The 20866-nt window shown below is 42.8% G+C and overlaps 1 protein-coding gene across 1 annotated transcript; it reads left to right on the top strand.

The window, feature by feature from the left end:
* Positions 1 to 354: 354 nt before the first annotated feature.
* Positions 355 to 14484, top strand: LOC139769994 (LIM/homeobox protein Lhx9). Its single transcript, XM_071701583.1, has 7 exons — positions 355 to 1358; positions 2455 to 2721; positions 5085 to 5433; positions 6778 to 6951; positions 7601 to 7824; positions 11148 to 11383; positions 11671 to 14484. The coding sequence occupies exons 3-7, from the start codon at positions 5132 to 5134 to the stop codon at positions 11920 to 11922; spliced, it is 1188 nt and encodes a 395-aa protein (XP_071557684.1). The 5' UTR covers positions 355 to 1358; positions 2455 to 2721; positions 5085 to 5131; the 3' UTR covers positions 11923 to 14484.
* The last annotated feature ends 6382 nt before the right edge of the window (positions 14485 to 20866 follow it).

Genomic DNA, 20866 nt, shown 5'->3' with positions numbered 1-20866 from the left:
TCCGAAAGCGAAAATTAATTTTCTTCTCGAGCACATTTTTAATTAATTAATAATGTGCTAAAGAATTTGACATTTGCAACTGATCTTATTTTCAGAAAAATTCATAAAATTGAAATTTTAATTCAAATTTTCCTTTTTTTACAGAGAAAATGTAAAATGTATTTCTAAATTTCTTCTATCGTTTCTTCTATCCTTAACTTTTTGATCTTTAAAAACTAAATTGTAAGTGATTCTGTGTTTTTAATAGTAATTTAAAATTAGAAATCCAAATCATTAAACATTGTATTCTCGAAATTTTTATTTAAATGAAATTTTAAAGTAATAGAAAACGAATAATATATAATGTGGATAAAATTGAAAGAGTGAGATAAATTGGATAAAGCAGATTGTACATAAAAATAAAAAAGTCCCACAAAATATTTCAATCGATACGTTTTTCAAATCTTTTAAGAAAACGCAGCGATGTGCCTGACAAACCACATTATTATCAACACCAATGCCATTATCATATATACATGATATCAACGACAACCACCAGCCGATACCAGTGAAAAAGAGACAGAGCGAACTATTTTCCCGCGGAAGACAAAGAGGGAAAAGAGAGAAAGTGCGGGATTGAGAAAGAAGAAGACAAAGGGAGAAAGCTGCGAAGGCGCCGGCGCAGCGCGCAGACGCCCGGCGTCCCGACGTCGCTACCCCTCGAGCCGGCATCGAAAACCCCACCCTGTCGCCACCCCGGCGAGATCGCGGTGCGAAGGGGCCAACCCCGCTTCCCTGTCGCGGCGACGTCCGCCCCTGGCCCTGGGTGGCCGTCCCAGGATCGTAATATTATGCCGACGGGGAGCAGCTTCCATCCCGCACGAGTCTACCGCGTCCTTCGAGCTTTCCTTCTCGCACTTCGGCGAGACGCTTTCGCGAGTTTTCGCGCACCGCGAGTTTCCGGCGCGCCAGTTTTCCGCACGCAGGTTTTCCGCGCGCTCGTGGAGAAATGTCCCTCTCTCTCGTCAAATTTCTATTTCGCCGCGGAGACTTCTCACGTTCGCGACTCTCACGCTCCCGTAGAGTTTTGTTTCGATAGTTTTTTTTCTTCCGAAAGTTTTTCTCGTGCTTGCGAATTTAGAAGAATCCTGTTCTTATCAATTTTTGACGGTATTGTCGCTGTTGGCAAGAATCCGTTTAATCGTCAGAAAAGTGTGAGAGAAGTGCTCGAAACCAATAAAACAAATCCAAGGTGGTGATTAGTATTGTGACGTGCTAATGACTTGCATCTTGAGATCCGAAGAAAGGAAAGATCAATGTGAATCGAAGGGATCGAGAAGTCTAATGAAGATGATGTGCCTTGAGAAAGGGATGAACTGGTGGGTGTAAAATATTAAATAATTAAAAAATTGAGTGGCACAGTTATCCGACGAATCATACTAATGACGATTGGAACTTTGTTGTGTGTTATTCCTCGTGAAAAAAATCCAGGATTCGAAGATAAGGAATTTAGAAACCTAAGATATCGTGGTTCGAAATACCAAAATAATGACATACGTTCTTCGATTTGAGAATTTAGAAATCTAAAGTTACGACGTCTCATTATCTAAAGCTCTTAGGTTCTATTGATCCAGAAATGTGAGATAAAAATAGATAATCTGAAGATTTATGGTCTCAGGGATTTGATTTAAAAAAATACAAAAATTCTAAGGTCGTAAGATTCTGTAAAGTAGATTTATAGACCCAGAACCGCATAAAAAATTCTGTTTCGCTTTTTTGGAATATTTTCAAGAAACTAGTTAATGCATATAATTATAAGGAAAAATAATACAGAGCGCCAGGATAGAATTTGCATCGTTATGCAACAGATTATATTCGATACGAATGTGCAACGGAAGTTAAATTCGGAAACTCTGCTAACCGCAATTGTGACTCAATCAGCAGCTGCCTCTAATTGTAAGAAAGGATTAACCAACAGTTTACTCTAGATGATCACTGTAGTCACTCTTTTGCTTAACCGCAATCGAAGCTTATCTCATTCAAGTTTTCATCACCCGAAAATACTGCTTTGTTTCCATTATTTTTAGATTCAAAAGTCGGTTGAAATCAGTTTAATATATACATTCCACTTAGGTTTAATATTTTAGAAATGGATGTTTAAGTTTAATATTATTCAACTTTAAAATCAGACCGTAAGAGTTGAGAATCTAATTATCTTATGCGGCAAATTAGTGTCAAATTGATCTGCTGATAAGTTTTAAATGACCGAATAGTTAGATGTATAAGAATTAAAGCTTCTCTAAAGAACAGTTTGACCGCGCGTTAAATTTCTTATTCGAAGTAATTCATACGCGAGCGATACTTTAGAGCAGATACAATTTTGCGCTTCTCTCGTCGTGTAGATTCTATTATCGTCGAACCGATGTCACGTAGAGAAATTATCTTCTCCGTCCATGCGGCTTTTCGCTTGTCCAGAGCATGATTGATGACCGCAACGACTGCCTGGTCGGTTCGAGGCAGCCGAGATCGTCGGAGCGCCGGTATATCCGGGGTTGGAGCCGCGCCGCGAGCGAACCGAACCCTGGAAAAGTTAGCAGGTCCAAGATGACCACGATTTAGATGAAAATAACCGAGCGGCAATAATTTTGGCCGCGGGTGCTTCGTTGCCGGCGAGCGGAGAGAAGCGAGGGACGGCCGACAGTAGGATTCGCCGTCGCGTTCCAGCTATTTAATCGATTGCAGGTGAGCAGAACATGGAAGATAAATTTAACAATCGTTAAAACTTCTCAATCCAAGTATTTTATTTTATCTGAAATTGGAGAATCAAAGGTCTTTTTATTTTGATAAGACATTGGCTTTAATAATAGATTTTAGAAACTACCAGCGTTAGAAGTATTAAATGTATAAACATGAATGCAATATGCTAGCAAAAATAAAATTTGAGCAAATTACTGAGAAATATACAATTATACAATTATCAATATTTACAGATATAGTATCATTATTGCATTGAGTAATAATTTATTAATCGTTTTATTTTACTCGCCGATGTATGTTATGGTACATACAAATATATTACGTTATATTTTATGTATTTTAAAGATTTCTAGAAGTTTATGGTTAACCTTTACTTAATAATGTGTAACAATTTATGTATTTAAATATTTAATAATTATTAAGGTAAATTTATTATCGATACTTATATTATCTTCCAATATTTTAATGGATCAATTTGTGTGAGAATTTTGGACATTAAATAACGTCATAATTTTCACATTGCACGATTCTTCAGTCGCTGCAATCTGCAGCAGACATTCTGATACAAATACAGTTGTTGATGTATGTAACCGTATATATATGTCAATATGTGTATTTCTCGCTACGGAGATTCCGTTATCGAGGGATCAAGCGAATCGATTTTATGGAAATATGGCTCGCGATAATATCGAATCCGCGTGCTATTGCAGACATAATGCCACCGCAATGCAAATCCGCGGGGATGGTAAGCACTTCGCTTTTCACCTCAAACAATGCTGTTTTCAAGGATGAATTAATTAACATCGACGAGTCGTATCGTTGCGATCGACGTTGCGTTACGCGCGGACAATGCTTGAGACGATGCTTCCGGTACTCGACGTTGAATAGAAATGACAAAATAATGTGTTACATGTGTGTATGTTTGTGTGTTTCAATATAAATCCATTTCACCTAAATCTAAATCTGATCAATTTTTTTAAATCAACGATCTCTGAATAACTGACCCTAAAACTTAATTTTTACAAATGCTACTTGGAAGTGGAAATATTATTTCTATTTGCGCGGAGATCTAACGAGCATCGTGACGATGGTTTTGCAAGCGAAAGGCATCACCTCGCGTTCGCGTAAATCGTGATTCGAAGGCGAGAGTCGTTTGTTAACGGATTCATTACCGTCGATCACGAATTGTTTTCATTCATCGGTTTCTGCTTTCGTCACCTGGGCAGCGTGTCCTGAATGAACTCACCTGCGCGCGGTAAAGGTTCTGATCCTGAATTTTCGAGTTTTCACCTGGCGATGACAAGAGGAAGGACTTGAGGTTTTTTTTCTACTCGCGATTATACAATGGGGTTTATTATAGGAGGGGGATTTTAAAGTGCTTGTATAACTGTAAACTTTCTTTTATACATGATAAAATTAATCTGTAAGAAACATGAATATTACAACTTGGCTAGTAAAATTTAATATGTGTCAAGAGTAATCTTTACGAAAATGTTTTTCCAAGGGTTGGAAGAGATGGACTAAAAAGGGAAAAAAATGTATTTTAATTTTACATACATTTATTCTTGATTATCTGTCAACATATTTAACATCATTGCGTATACAAATCATGATGTGATTCTGAAATTCTACGTTTAGCAATTGATATGTTGAATCACATTAGCTATCCCAGTCTACAGATCATTTACAAAGAGAAGTTTTATTGAATAAACAATACAGGTGACGCGTGGCTTTGCGTGAGAGCGGTCGATTAGATTGTGAATAAAAGAGCATGAGAAATAATTTCTGTTTTAGGAACAGATTTCAATAATTTTAATATGTTTCCCTAGAAAGAAATTCAAATAGGCTCAAATCTGATAAACATGGCTAGTGGTCAAGCAATCGGACTATCTCTTTTAACTCTTAGAAAAAGTTTTTCACAAAGATTACTCCTTAATACACGATATACTTTATTTATCAAATTACAATTCTGATATTTTCTGGAAATTAATTTTGTCATTTATAGAATGGAGAAGTTGTGATAGTTCAAAGTTGCACATGGATTTTATAACTTGAAGAGTCGACATGCAAAGGGCTAAAAGTGCCATATATACTACTCAATCCTGCGTCAAGGTCGATGATTGCAGTTTCATCATCCATGAAATTACAATGTAATACAAACGCGTATAGCTTCCGTCCTATTTTCACGCGAGTATCATTCGGAGAAACTCGAGATTGTCATTTCCAGAAAATTTACTAAATACAATGGTCGATCGCAACTTTCTTCGTACCCATGGAATCGCGCCTCGTCCAGATAACGTCTACGGTACCGTCATACATCACGAAGACTTGCGATAACCACTTTACAGAATGCAACGGCATGCGTCGTAGCGGCGCGCTGCGCGCGTGAAGCGAGATGCTGAAGGAAGTCGGCTGCACCACACCCCCGCCGAGGGACGGAGGCGGCGGGACGAACGGTCGGCAGATCGGTGCGAACGAGAGCAGCGGCGGCGGGGGCGGGGGTGGCGGTATCAGCGAGGGTGTCCTGAGTTGCGGCGGCTGCGGAAGGGAGATCGCCGAGCGTTGGTACCTAAGGGCGGCCGATCGCGCATGGCACTGCGGCTGCCTGCGCTGCTGTCACTGCCGGGTCCCCCTGGCCGCCGAGCTCACCTGTTTCGCCAGAGACGGTAACATTTACTGCAAAGAGGATTACTACAGGTTAGTTGAAGCACGAATGATGTAAAAGAAAAATCGTTGTCTTTTAGAATAAGTGAAAATAGCAATCACGCAATTGAAGTTTATTTTCTAAATGTAAAGTTTATTCTCTCGTTGTATATATTTGCCGGAAAATTTTTTTATTGTCGGTTTCGCGGAAAGAAACGAATTTGACTTCACGTCAGGATGTTCCGCGACGAATTACTTGAATGACGCGTATATGGAACTGATGCAGGATCCATTAATAGATGCTCCCTTGTTTCGATATTTATTGGGATAGCGTTGAATTTACATACGAAAAGCGGTTCTCTTTTGCTCTCTTTTACTAAAACGCCTTCTTCCTTAGACCACACAAAATGTCCACTAATAGTCGTTTCCAAATACACAGTTCTAGTCGTTATTCAGGAATTGGACCTTGAATTCCACACTCGGCGCGGCGATATACTCGGCGATAAAGAATGCGGGTAGTCGTAAGAAGAACGAGAAGAAAGCCAATTTCAAAGAATTAAAGACATCCTGAAGACTATTGCTTATTAAGTTATTATTACATTCGAAAGATTTAGTAAACTCAAGTTCTAAAGATTTGACAAAAGTTTCAACATTTATAGCTTTGAAATCCCTGTGAGAAGCTGAAAGTTGGAACGCGAGTCGAGCGTAAGCAAAGAAATAAATATTGTTTATCTTGCGAAATAGCGCGCTTACGCGATGACGTCCGACATTTCAGGACGAGAGAGGGTGGAATGAAAGGCCGAGAGGCGAGTTCGTTAGAGCGAGCAGGGGAGGAATTCAACAGCCGTCCTCCATGCAATATGCAACAAGCCCTTTGTTTCCGTCTACGCGAATGCGAACGGTCTGCTTCGATCTCTTGCGAAATTCACCTCAAGCGGGAATTCGCAATACGTTCGCGAGAACGTTCAGGAATACAGAATTCACAGAACATATAATATATCGTTAGATTTCCAAGCGTACAGTTTTTCCAATTTTTAAACAAAGTTAATATAAAATTAGGAATGCATGCAATAGATAAAAGAAAATGCAAAAGACTTTGAGATTTTTAGTACTTCAGTCAAATCATCATATTGGCGTCAACAGAAATCTTGCAAAAATAATAAAAATGTACAGTTATAAAGTTCATAAAAAGCCATAAATCTTTAGGCACGTACGTGTCTCTTAGATATTTTGTGTAACAATATATTTAAGGAAAACCAAATATATTTCGGAGAGTTGCGATATGTTTCTTGTGAGATGGTCTTCCGACGACTAGAGATATTAAAGAAATTCAGCGACATTTCCCGAATTTGACGATCTGTATACCGAAGGATAACTCTTTAACTGTTTTGATTGCAGATTATTCGCGGTGTCCCGGTGCTCCCGATGTCGCGCCGGCATTTCCGCCTCGGAGCTGGTGATGCGAGCGCGCGATTTGGTGTATCATGTGGCGTGTTTCACTTGCGCCTCGTGTGGCACCCCGCTGAACAAAGGCGATCATTTCGGCCAGCGTGACGGACTGGTGTATTGTAGGTGAGAAACAGGAGTGTCTGATCATTACTATCCTTCAAAGGCCGTCTCTCCTTGTTATCAACGAGTTCGATGACGAGGTTGACAGGAGCACGAGGCGCTTTGTCGCAACGAGTCATTCTTCCCCTTTTACCTCCCCTACCTCCGCGCTAATGACGGTTGTTGAGTGCTAATGATGGTCATTGGAACGAACGGGATTCGGGTCTCGGGTTCCGGGAAGACGATCGCGACGACAGATATACCGCGAGATGTGAGAATGAGAATTTACGAATGCCGAGAGACTTGTGAGAAGGGTTTCGTGATTTCCTCAAACGTTTACGAAATGAAATATTTTAAGATTGTGCGCACTGTATATAGAATTTTACGACGATCGAAAGATTCCCTGCAACACTCCAAAGATCGAGAGATTTCACCGCGATGGAATGAGGAAACCGGATGCCTCGAATTCGTACCACCCAACAACTCGCCGAGTTAACCGTCTTATCCCCTCGACTAACCATAATCCCGCCGCTCTCGCTAAATTCCGCCCCGCGTGGTATCCGGTGTATAAGTCGAACTCGTTCATCGAACTCGAACGCATAACGCGGAGGTCAGGTCGTCTATCGACTACTTGACAGAGAGGTTGACGACTGACGAGCACGTCGCTCCCAAGACCACACTACGAGTTGCTGTGCTGCGCCGGCGACTACGGGGGTGCCGCCGGCGGCATCGAGGACCTCGGCTCGCCGGGGGTGTCGCCGCTACCGGCTTACTACGAGCAGAGCGGGATCGCCGCAACTGGCGCGGTGCAGAAGGGCCGGCCGCGGAAGCGGAAGCTGTCGGAAGTCACCGGCTCCGAGCTTCCCGTCACGATGAGACTGGCCGCTGGAGCGCTCGGTGAGTCAAGCCAATGTATGTTCCGCAATCTTGTATCGATCATGATCTTCTTAATTTCGCTCCCCGTTCCTCCTCCTCTTTTCAAGAGTCACCTCTAGACTTTTCAGTTTGGCATTTGTTTTTTTAAACTTACTAGACTCTCTTTCTCTCTCTCTCTCTCTCTCTCTCTCTCTCTCTCTCTCTCTCTTCTCTCTTCATCCTTTTCCCAGTCTCTCTTTCTCTTATGTCTTCTCTTTATTCCACGCTACAGCAAACGAGTTAATCGGCGGAGTTGCATTATTTACCGAGCAACGGGTATAATGGGGCGTTCCTTCGTGCAAACATTTGCTCGGGCCTGCAAGAATCGCAGATGTTATTTCATTTCGCCCGCGCGATTATTCGGCTCGTTAACTGGTGCATTCGACATCGGAGAGCGGGATTCTTTGACGAAATCACGCGCGCCACGCAGATGTCTAATTGCTCGATGATTTAATATCCCCGATAACAAAGGCTTATCGTGATCTCGAAGCACTCGTTTCATCTTTAATAACTTCATTTTTCGAAATAACAAATGGTAGTGTAAAGTTACAGCGCGATGAAAATCGTCATCGTGCGAGAATGATCGTCGATGCTCCACAAATCCTGGCGGTAATACCATGAGTTTAGACACACGTAAATCGCGAAGTTAATCATCGCACTTATGTCGGCATTACGACCAATGAAACGCGGACGGGTGGCTCGCGGCACTTCACGATCGAGAGAAATTAAAAAAATAGTGATTCTCCGCTCGACTCGTGTCATTTGCCGGCCGGCTCGCACTCGTATCGCGTTTCGATATGATTTCCGCCGGATTTTACGATCGTTTCGGCTTCGGGCGCAGGCCAAGATGGCGATCGACCGGTGATTCCCAGCCGCGCGTGATTCCCAGTTATTTTATAATCGACGAAGAGCGAGGATCACTCTCCCTGGACTACCGACCGGAATTTACGACCAACAGCCATAAAATCGTCCATGAAGTCCTGCGTGCGCGGCCACGGGTGGGAACGGCCGGCCTGGGAGAGAGAGACCATCTCGCGGTGTTTTATTGTCTTTATATATAATTGGGACAGTTTTTGTGCGAAAGGGACACGCCGACGACGACCGGAGCGATTCCATGGCGAGACGCCGAGCGACCGACGGCGGATCACAGAGGCACTCTCGTGATAATAGTACAGAAGCAAGAAAACGATAATCCGGACTATTCCCGAGCCGCGAGACATGCCACATCTAATGCCTGACACCGGAGCAGTTGATGTATTAGATTACGATAAACGGAAAATTAAAGTCATTAAAACAGTTCTAAAGAGTCAAGAATTTTAAGCTTCCCATTTTCTGAAACTCTCATTTATATATGAGAAATTATAGTATACAAATCCTGAAGAAAAGTACATACTTTTTGTTGAATAATAAAAATCAAGAAATTATATATTAAATGTTGAAGGATATACAATGTACTGCGATTATTAATTTCTGTCAAGACAGTTTATAGCGAAAATGTTGGCACAATCCTTTCAGCGAGAACATATGTTAGTCTATCTTGGAATTAAGAAGATATTGTCCTTTCTTGCGAGGGAAGGACCACATGCGAGCCCTGGGAAGTTTCTCTCTCCCGAGCGGCTCGACGGCGGGAGGGTGGGTGGGGGCAGATTTGGCGGTTTAAGAATGAGATTACAATTTGTCAGGGCGAGTTAGAAGCCAAAATCGCCGTGGACTGAGAATCGACGACGATACGAGAGAGGGATTCCGATGCCGGCAGCGCGGCAAGAAACTCGCGCAGGCGGCATTATAGCGCACCGGCCGGCCATTCTGCTGGCAGCGGCCACGCATTGGCCGCAGCAGCATTCTTTTCCGGGCAGATCGGCCAATCGATGCATCTCCCGGTGCCGATATCTATCTGTCACTGTCCGCCGGTGCCCGGAGCCGTTCCTCTTTCTACAGAGACAGAGAGGCCCCGCCGGAGTCGAGAGGCGCGCTGGGAAAATTCTACTTTTGATTCGATTCGCGTATAAAATCACGCGCCAGAACTGGAGGCCTCTTTTCTCCCTTTTTCTTCTTGTTTGATTGCTCTTTTTTTTACATGCAAAATGAAATACCTGGAATTAAGACGATAGATTTTCGTTGGGATGGTAGAACGTTCATGGTATTTTTTTTCTTGGCGAATAGACTCGCGAGAAACGAGAATCGAATCGAAATTAGGACTTTCCGGGTACAGGAAGAGGCTTGCGACATTTTTCGGACGAAAATTTCCCTCTTTAATTATGGAGGAAGAGTCTTAATTGATCAATTAGCTGTCATGCCATTCCGTATGAATTTAACTGAATTATGATGGACGAAAATAAAGAAGCGCGGAAAGGGAGAAAGAGAGTCGGCGGAAAGACGAGGAGCGTGGCTGCGGTTGTGTGCGCAGTTGCAGTTGTTGCGCGCCGGCGGAGCGAAGGAACGCATCCAATAAATAAGACGACGAGGGTAACCATTGAATTCAATCGGGAGAAGAACGGGTTCCAGTCGACGAAGCGGCCACGCGAGGGACGAGGGGGTGAGGAGGGATCCCAGAAGTAAATCCCCGAGCACGTATGCGCCATTACTGTTTATTGTTCCGAACTTCCATTCCCAACGGACGACGATCTGCTGGTTCGCCAACGAGAGAGGAAGAGAAAGAGCGAGAGGGAGAGAGAAATCGAGAGAGAAGAGAGGAAAAGGAGAAAAACTGTTTTCGCGAATGGTTCCACGGCACCTTCGGAATTCGTTTTCTTGATCGAGGTGAACGACACGGATTTCGTCTTTTTTTCTTTCTTGAAGACGATCACAGTTATGTTCGCAAGATCGGAAAGGACGGCGGGGGTCGACGAAAAGGGGTCGACTTCTCTCGGACTTCACGGAGCTGAAATTCTTCTAACAATAAGCGTGAATTAAAGAAGACCGCGGAATGAAGTATGGAGAGATATTAAGTCGTCGCAGAAGTTACTTCGATTCTTATACGATAATTCTCTTGGACTAGAAGAGGGTGTCTAACGTGGCGATCGTAGTGATATTGATATACTTAAAGTTTTGGAAGTTCTTCAGAGTTTCGCGATTTTTTCAGCATCCGATTACTCCGAGTTTTAAAAATTTCACATTTTTTAATTCTTTTTTTTTCTGATTCTGGAGCTTGCGATCTCTGAAAACGCACGAATAAAAAAGGGATTTGATAAATAAATTTAAAATACGATGCGATCCAACGTTGCTCGCGCGCGACATCGATGGTTGAATGCGAAACTAAATTGGAAAAGAAAAGAGAAACTTTCTAGCGGACGTCGCCGTTGCAGAACTGCTGCACCCCACGGAGCTGTCCTCGTCGATGGAGTCGCTGGCCGCGTACGACGCGTCCGTGGGCTCCCCGGGACCGGTGCACCAGAACCAGCGGACGAAGCGTATGCGCACCAGTTTCAAGCACCATCAGTTGCGAACCATGAAGAATTACTTCGCGATAAATCAGAATCCGGACGCCAAGGATCTCAAACAACTCGCGCAGAAGACCGGGCTATCGAAAAGGGTGCTGCAGGTACGGAGTCTTCTGTTTGCATGAATGTTTATAAGAAGTTAACTGATCGTGTTGCTAACGATTACTTCTTTCCTAATGATTTTCCTTTGACAAAGTATATACGCAAGAGTATAATATATAAGCAAAATTAACGACGTCAACTCTTCACATTGTTTCACTCTTTCTACTTCTAATTCTTGAATAGAACAAGTAGTCACACTTCAATTGTGATCGATGTTGAAGAATCAGTTGCGTCTTTAAATTCTTCAGTTGAAATTATGTGATGTCTTAATCTTGCGTCTGTTCAGGTGTGGTTCCAAAACGCGCGCGCGAAATGGCGACGGAACCTGATGCGGCAGGACGGTAGCAACGCCGGTAGCAACATCGGCTGTTCCGGCACGGCGGTGTCCTCCAGCACCGGCAATTCTCCAAATGTCGGGCCGGCCGCCATGCTCAGCGACAGCAACAGCATGCCCTCGACCTCGATGGAGGAGTTACACGCCCTTCATCAGCTGCACTCAGGCGTCTCCTCTCAGGTCTCCTTTTCCGACATCTACTGACGACGGCTTGAAATGGAAGAGGACGCATACAGTAGCCTCTCCAGCCATCTTGGATGAGGGATTATCGCACTTCCTCGTGAGTCGACGAGGAACTCGGCAAGTCAATGACACGGTGGTCTTAGCAAGAAATCTCTCTGATGAACATTGACGTCGCTGATGTATCGTGGCAGCGGTCATTTAAGCCTGGTCTTACTTTCAAAGGTCTAGAGTGTGATCCTTGCTAGTCTTGAGAACAATTACTTAAATTTCGCGAAAGTCGAAATGCGGTTTAATCTCGGTCGGGAAATAAACTTTGACCGCGAGATCGGTCAAGATTAAATGCCTGGCCTTCCACCAAGAATTGGACGAAACCGTATTGCCGGATTTAACGAAGGAAGTGACTCGTCGAAGGACTTTCCCGAAGGCAGCCTAGTCAGGTAGAATCTAGCGGGTAATTTCAAGGACGATTATGGTTAAATAATCAGTGATAATAATCATAGTTCCATGCACATCCGAATTACCAATGATTACTAGACGAGAATAGTAAATAATGTAATCTAGGTACGTATGCAAAGAGGGTGTTTCATTAGCGATTGTATCGATAATTAACGACAAAATTTCGGGCACTGTTCGACATATAGGGTGTTCCAGAAAGATGTATACCAGATACGTGGCAGACATATCTAAAGAAATTTAGAAGAAAATTTTCTTAATAAACTTTTAATGCGATTGAATGTTTAATTTTGATGTTCTATTTATAAGATATTAGATATTATTAGATATATCGCGCACGATTGATACTTGAGGTATGAAGCAATTAAAAATTTAGAATTTTCGAAAGTCTTTTTACATCTTCGATGTAACATTTAGCGAGCATTCTTAAGAATTTGAAAATTTAGACGTAGGGTGAAACAATCTCAAAGATCTAAGAAAAAGAAACTGTATATTTTTAGACATCCAAGTAGTTGCCAGACGATATTTGAGTATTTCTAACGATTTGTCAGTGTTTTTAATGAGATCTGAAAATCTTCGTAAGTTTCGAGAAAATCGCACAAAGAATTTTTTGAACATTGTTCAAATTGTATGTTTTATAAAATATATCAAGGCCTTCTCTGGTTAAAATGTTGTATGCAACTGTTTAGAACACCCTATACGATGTCGCAAGGGCTGCTAAATTAAATGAAGACTCGCCCATGCGGACGGACACGTACATTACATGTGCAATCACGTAGGGAAATTATTTAATTTGTCCTTATTGATTTTATACGAGACTTCGCGCGCGACTAACTTTTATCGACTTCGCGCTATTACTAATTGGCCAAAGTTAATCAGTTGAATACTGATTAATTGAACTTATAATCAGGCGGTGATGATTGGCAACATGTTAAATGTAGTTTTATAATTTATCATTGCTAAAAGGCAAAAATTGCAAGAGAAAATTGAATCTAATAAATAAAATTATGCGAAGCTCGATAAAATTGTAGGCGAGTGTCTATGAATTTTATATTAGCGGCGTAAACGTACGAAAGTTTTTCTTAAAAAAAAAAAAAAGGAAAAACAGCGTTCCTCTGCTCGTGCCAAAAGACTTAGCTAAGGAAGAAAAATTTTTTAACGAGCTGCTGGAATTCAAAGGGCATAATATATTTTTGCAATCCGCGGTGCCGAATTACCGCATGCCATTCGGAGGACGAGATATTTCGCCTTGATCAAGCCTTTCACATTATGCGTTCTTGCATTCACGTTTCCTCTCCAAATCGTCTTGAATCATCTTTGAATTCGAGCAGTACGAAGGCACACACATACGCACGTGTTTTGACGCAAGTTTGACGCAATTCCGCGCACGTGGTTGCGTAATGAAGATTAGATTGTTATGAGTTCGCGAAATTTTAATTACGTTGAATCTCTCGGGCGTACATAGTGCATCATAGGAACTTGATTTAATACTTTTTCTGATATTCAAATATGTGAAATTTGAAATATTGGAGAATTATTCAAGTTAAACATTGATGCCATTGATTAATCATTTTGTTTCTTCCGCTTTTTCTTTCGATCGTCGATAACGTCTTTATTTTTTGTTTATATTTTTAACATTTAATTCGAAACTATACTTGAGGGACAAGGTAACAACAAGGTTTTGCGAAAACTTGGGAGTATGTTGAGAGCATCAGAGTGGCAATTTAATTATATGACCGATATCTAAACATTAATTTAATAAACTTATTCATAATGTCTACATAACTTTGCAAAAATTAATAACATTTTAGAAGAAAATGCATTACATCGTATCGTTTTCCATGCATTTGTACACTGCTATATTTATATCCTTTATCTCACCTTTATTTCACGTTTAAAATAAAGTGAGTCCAAATACTTTACGGGCATCTCTTACGACGTCTCTTGTCATGTAATGCTCGGCAGGGAAAATCGATAGGTCGCACGTTAGGCAATGTGTAGCATAGCGATCATTAAGCGTACATGTTAAAGAGCGAAGCAATTATTTCCAACTCTGTAGACAAATTAATGTGCTACGTTCGAGTGCAACTATTATCGCATAATAAATAGTTACATACGTCTCGACTCAGACGCAACTTGCTCCCTTCTCTAATTTGCTGTACCTTCTCTGTCTCCGAAGTATAGACCAAAAAGAAAGGTAAGTTCGTGTTCTAATTAGTACGAAATATAACACGAGACATGTACGCCTCTCCAATAAATCTCCATGGTTATTTGAGTATTTTGCGAATTAGCTTTGCATATTTTACTACAATATACCCAAATTTTCGACTCGACAGTCGAAGTCCACGTAAAACAAGTCGAGATTTTTTATTTTTATCATTTGCATTTATATATTTGAATTGATGAAAAATTTTCAAGCATCTACAGAGGATGCATAGCTTTTTAATAAATTTTGTCAAGAACTAGCAAAAGAATTATTTTAATCATTTTAAATTGAATATTGAAAGTTATAGTTTTTCTACAAATTGTCTGGAAGAAGAAAGAAAGATTGAAGATATTGGAAGAATGTCATAAAAATGTAAATACTTCAAAGTTAGGTCTCGAAAACTTTCTTACGTTTGCATTTGCATTTTTAATATTTATAATCCAATTTTTTATAAACACTGAAAAATTTAAGGTTCTAAAAATCACAAACCTCAGCAACTGCGAATCGAATTTAGCTTTTGGCCACGTAAGCGTATCGTATAGGTATCGAATGTTTGCGAGATTTCAAGGAGCCTCGCAGAAAATCGATGACTCCGAAGTTACAGACACTTCCAAGTTTGAAGCTGAGAAGATTCAACCTGATGCTTCACCGACGACATGTTTCACCATCCATCATACACCGCTATCCCAAGCACACCATTAAACCTTCTCGCCACACGCGAGCACACCGTTTGCCGGTCTCTCGCGAGGCGCAAGTGCAAGTTGTAATTAGCATCAAATTAGGTATTTAAGGATTTCACGTTCGGGTCAGAAGCGGATAAGCCGAAAGGAAGATACGACGACGACGACAAGGAAGAAGAAGAAGAAGAAGAAGAAGAAGACGACGACGAAGGAGAAGAAGTAGAAGAGAAAGAAGAAGAAGTAGAAGAACAGGAAGAGAGGCGCCGGGGGGGGGGACGAGGGTTCTACTTAGGGGTTATACCAACATAGCGAGCCCTCGTGTAAATTGTAGGCCTCTTGAGTCGTATAAGTGCATCGCATGCCGTATATATTTTGTCGGCGCTCATATAAGTTAATTTTCAATCTATATGCGGGTTCTCTCGGATGGCACGCGGCGACTCATCAACGAAATGAAGAAATTGAGACTCTCGTTAATATTTAATGAGCAGGGGCGCGCGCGAGCGCGAGCGCGAGCGAACGCGGATACAATGGCTGTCGGTCCCCGAGGCCCGACGTCGGCGAACCTCGAAATATCACCTCTCCGAGAGTCGCGTCGCGCATTTACATGCGCACGGCTCTCGAGCGAATAAGAAGTTTCGGTCGTATCCGTGTGTTCCCGCTGTATTTTCTCCGGCAAGGGAGACCTTCTTACGGTGCCGCAACACGGCAGGTGCGCGCGGAGGTATCGCGCTTCTCCTTTTTCGACGGGCGATCGTGAAATATAAGCGATTGGAGCGTTCTGCCGATTCTCCCCTCGGAGCCCATCTCGGCTTTGTTCGAAACGAATATCTCGTTGCCTCTCGTTGACGGCAGAAATATTTGTACGCTCTATATCGCGGGATGCGTGGTTGCTTTTTATTTTAACGACGCATTCAACGTGCCTGCTTAAGGCTGGGCGAGGCGTATGCCTCGAATGAGGCTCGCATTAACGTAAATTGCGAAGAGAAGCTATTTAACATTCGCTTGGGAAGATACTGAAAGAGGTAATTATCAAAAATACGATTGACGTCCTGTAATATCTAAAATTCAGCGTAACAAATATCAAAATATATGCATATCTCTAAAAGATTCGTCGTTAATTGATTATTTACAAGCGTTTATATAAGTTGTCAGCGTCATTTGAAGATTGTCCGACCTTTGGCGTTTCCATGCAGATAGCGGCGTGACGGTTGGGAGTAACAGGTTGTCACAGAGCTCGCAATCACTTGCACGCCGTCGAGTCAGACAAACGGAGAAAGAACGACCACCTTCCATGACCAATCGAATTTTACGTTAATTAGCCAAGCGTCGTTAAGTCACACGCGAGGCCGTCCGAGTGTCACGAGTAAGGGCCCTTTGTAACGAGAAACACGTTCAAGCGGATTGGTATTTCCGTAAAGAAACGGTCCTAATAGAATTAAACGTATTCTAAAAAAAAATCCTTGTAAGAAAATGTTGGCGTCTTCAAAAGAATTTTCTGTAAGTAGACTCAAATATATAGAATAAAATATTAAAGTTCTCAAAATAAAAGTTAAAATTATATAATACGAAATGTTAGAATCCCGAGCGTCTTTAAAATCGTCGTTATAGACCGTCGGATTCTTGTTCGATAATCGACGAAATCCGGTCAAATCTAATGTCCAAAATTACCCGCCGATCCTCGGCAAATTAGTCGCACGAGCCGCTCCAATTTTCTAGGACTCGGAAACTAGTGTTAAATTTCGAAAATCGCCAAACCGACAAAAACGATCTCGCACCCGAGGGAGCCGGGCCGTGTTACCGCGCGCCACCCCGCCGATAAAAAACGCGTCTCGAGGACGAAGGGACAATAGGGAGAAACTATGGCGGTTATACCGACGTCAGGAGGTATCCCGGAGTCTCCTCAAAAAGTGGACCAATTTTCGGTAATTTGTACGCGATGGCCCATTGGATGTGCACGCAGGAGAAGAGAGCTGGTCAGAGGAAAGGCATCCCTCCGCAGTCGTTCTCAACCCTTCCTCTCGTCGAGACGAGATCGCCGGGCGAGGACGTGTGGATGCTCGGAGGGAGCGCAAAGAGAAAGAAAAGGATTAAAGACGGGGAGAGAACGCATGCAGGGGAGGCTCGCGGGAGTCTATTTTTGAGGGAAAAGGAAGGCTCCGAGAGAGAACGAGTCCGGTCGATAGTCTTTTGTTCTGTCAAACGTCAGACGCGCTTGCTCCATGAGGCCGTGAGGGAGCCTTGAGGAGAGAGGAAAACGAGGGAGAGGAAGAGAGAGAGGAAGGACGAAGGAGCGAGAGAGAAAGGGTATGAGAGACGGGACAACGAGGAACGAGACTAGAGGAGTTTTTATCGCGGCGGTTGTGAAAGCGGTAAGACCAGCGAGCGTTCATCGTCGGTTCGATACATACAGGGTGTTTGGTAATTGATGGTACAAGCGGGAAGAATCGCGATCGTTCGGTGGGGGGAGAAACGGGACGGATTCGGACATGTTTTTGCACGCAAATTCCGTTTTCAGGTCGCGAGCTCGAAAAATTTAAAGCTCCAAATCTCGGACCGCTGAAGCATCAAGGATCTCGCGATCGCGAACGGTTATGAACGCTAAAAGAAGGAATTCTATCGAGAAGCGCGTGTTAATTACGTATCACTGCACGTGCAAATATATATACGTGTATGTGTATCTTTTGATTCCCTGGGCAAAAAGGACAGCCGGTCAGCTGCTACTCAGCGCCATTATTGCTTCCGCTGATATCATTGGGACGTATTTCTTCATCTTCATTTCTCCTCTTTTCCCTCTCTCTCTCTCTCTCTCTCTCTCTCTCTCTCTCTCTCTCTCTATTTTCCTCTTCGACTATTTCGTGGATCGTTCCTCCTTTTCTTACACGACGAGCACGGTCGTGATGCGGCCGCTATCTCTGCGAATTCGATTGCTCGATGGAGGCTGCTGGACGCGGCAGATGGCTGCCGAGAGGGTGACAGAGGCACGCGTTACCAATGTATGTCGGTACGCAAGAAAATGCGGCGCGCGGAAACTTCTTGTTTCGGTGCGGCTGGACCCTCCAGCGCATCTCCCTCGGTGCACGGAACGATGAGGCGGTGCAACGCGCGCTCGTCGTTCCTTTTGCTCATAAAGTCGGGAAAAAGCCGGGCGCGTTGACCCGGCCCGATCGCCGTTACATTCGGCCCTTTTTGCTCATTCAGGATGATCAGCGCGAGGCAAAATCCGCTCCGTTTCGTTCGGTAAAGCCCGGTCGCGACGATCCGAAAACCGATCCACCCAAATTTGTCGCGCAACTGACATCCCGCAGATCGACAGTCTCGAGAAATATCGAGAATAAATACCGCGCGTGTTTACAGTTGCAAGACTGCACATTACTGAAGCGTCAGGTTTAAAAAACGATTTAACAGAAGAAGGTATCGCGAATATTTCTCGATCAAACGTTTCACGGCGCGACAGAACCTTTGACGATCAACGACGGAATAATAGGGTCTAATGTAGAATATAACGGCAGACGTAATAGTTCGATAATTATTATCATGCGTGTATATATTGCAGGGGAGGGAGCAGGTTTAATGGATATCTGCAACGAGAGAGAATATTTTATACACGTGTAATATACGCCCGTCATTATGAATATGCATGACATTTTATGTTCGCGTAATTCGCGGCCTTCGGAATACACTTAATGGGCGCTCATGAAGAATCTATCCCGACAGGATACCCCTTCGAAAGGATGGGCGACAGCATCCCATTTTGTTTCTTTGCTCTCCTAAAAAAAGACTCTTTCTTTTCTCTCTTCCTCGTATATATTATTCCAGGATACAAATTATCATTTATAAGTATCTATAATTCGAATCACCATTTTATTGGGATGATTAATTAAAATTGCGATCCACATTTAAATATCAATATCAAAGATGAGTCATCACCTCTGCCGTGCCTGCGAACGTTACGATGGACTCGAGTTTTCATCAATAAGAATTTAATTGGAAATTACGGAATTACTTCGTGGTGACAGTTATTAAACTTTACGAGTGTGTAAGTAATCTGCCTACCATTTTAATTAATTTTACGCGTTACATTCGAATTAATGTCAGGTCTGTTTGAGAAGTGAGATATATCATTCTCGTTATCAGGTAAATCCCTTGAGGGAAAAGATATATTACTTATTTAAATGTTCGAAAGTTAACACGCAGCAACCCTTTAACTTCGAATAATTTATAATCCAGGTGTTATCGCTATCTTATTGCCATCTTTCTTCATTTCTTCGACTGTAACATCTGCGGTTGAAACGTGCGGTGACAAGTCTGAGTCTTTTTCTTTACGTTAATATCCGGTAGCGGGTAAGGTAAAGTGCATATTATACAAGTAAGGACGTGTTCTTTCTTCATGATTCTTCGCGAGTTTATGATAACGATAGTGAGCAATGTATGATTAGGCTGCTCTTCGTGCAATAATGAAGAAAAGAGAACCATACACAAGAATAGAAAGCAAGAGAATTTTCTAAAGATATTTCTGCACAAATGGCCGTTCTCTTTAACATTCTAGATAAAAAAAGATAGATTACAGTAAGCAAAATTCCAAATTAATGATTTTCAAATTTTTTTGAGAGTATATAATATTTATTTATTTATAACAGAAAGAATAAAAAAAAGAGAGGAGGGGGATAGGAAGGCAGAGCTTCCTGAAGGAACGGTCGCAGCAGATGCTGTCGCATATATGTATAGAGGACAGAAAAGGAACGAAAGATGGCCGCGCGGCTACCCGGCATTGTCTACCAGGGACTTCGTTGTAAATAATGCCTCTTCATGGCGGCGAACCAGAAGGTCGGGAGAGTTGGCAAAGTGTACGATCTGGTTGGCCCCTCGCCATCTCACTCTCGCTCTTCCCTTCTTCTCCCGGTTACCCTGTCGCTCCCGCGCGTACCCTCTTACCTCCGTCGCGTATCCCGTTCTCTCTTTCCCTGTCCCCTATCTCTCTTCGGAACCTGTCGCGCATAAACTGATTCGATCCCGATGTCTCCTCGCGCGGGACTCCCATTGGCCACCGTAGTCACGCCGCTCGCCTTGTTCGCCTCATCGCTCCCCTCTGCCCCTCCTGCCACCCCGCGGGACCAAGACCACCCTTTTTCTCGTTCCCCCAAGGTCCCAAATATCCGCGAAAGTTACGTGACCAAACGGTCCTCGACGAGTAAATCCTCGTCGCCGAGGATCGCCGAGAGGGCGGGAAGGAGTAGCGGACTCTCCGGTCCTTTAACGAATCACTCGCCAGACTCGCGGTCCTCCGGGATCCACTTCCGAGATAGCGTGAACCTTCGAAGGTCCGGAACGAGCCCTCGATTCAAGGGGCGCGTGGCAATTAATCGAATAATCGAGAAAACCAAACTGTAGAACGTTGAACAGATTTTTGTTCTTTAAGGTGCCAAATTGAAGCTAAAGCTTCAATATTCTGTGTAGAATAAAGAGATACTTCGAGATAGATAAATTAACAACCCATCTGTTCAAGAATGTCATTAAATATTATCATTTAGACATGGATTCCAAAAATAGGAATTTGTGAAATGCAATTTAGAGCTAACGACCGACTCAAGGCATTACGTAAATGTTCATACTCCAGTTGTTAGCAGAA

Source organism: Temnothorax nylanderi, unplaced genomic scaffold, assembly GCF_030848795.1.
Source record: "Temnothorax nylanderi isolate EJ_2023f unplaced genomic scaffold, tnyl_v1.0 TNYL_tig0026_pilon, whole genome shotgun sequence".
NCBI classification, from domain to species: domain Eukaryota; kingdom Metazoa; phylum Arthropoda; class Insecta; order Hymenoptera; family Formicidae; genus Temnothorax; species Temnothorax nylanderi.
The sequence above is the reverse complement of the archived record's forward strand: the minus strand, read 5'-3'. Positions and strand labels throughout refer to the sequence as shown.

What these genes read in the sequence shown, in the direction of transcription:
- LOC139769994 (XM_071701583.1), top strand. Translation starts at nt 5,132, where the DNA reads ATGCTGAAGGAAGTCGGCTGCACCACACCCCCGCCGAGGGACGGAGGC. An exon ending in GACGGACTGGTGTATTGTAG is followed by an intron (nt 6,952 to 7,600) that starts GTGAGAAACAGG and finishes GTCGCTCCCAAG; the next exon opens with ACCACACTACGAGTTGCTGT. An exon ending in ACTGGCCGCTGGAGCGCTCG is followed by an intron (nt 7,825 to 11,147) that starts GTGAGTCAAGCC and finishes TCGCCGTTGCAG; the next exon opens with AACTGCTGCACCCCACGGAG.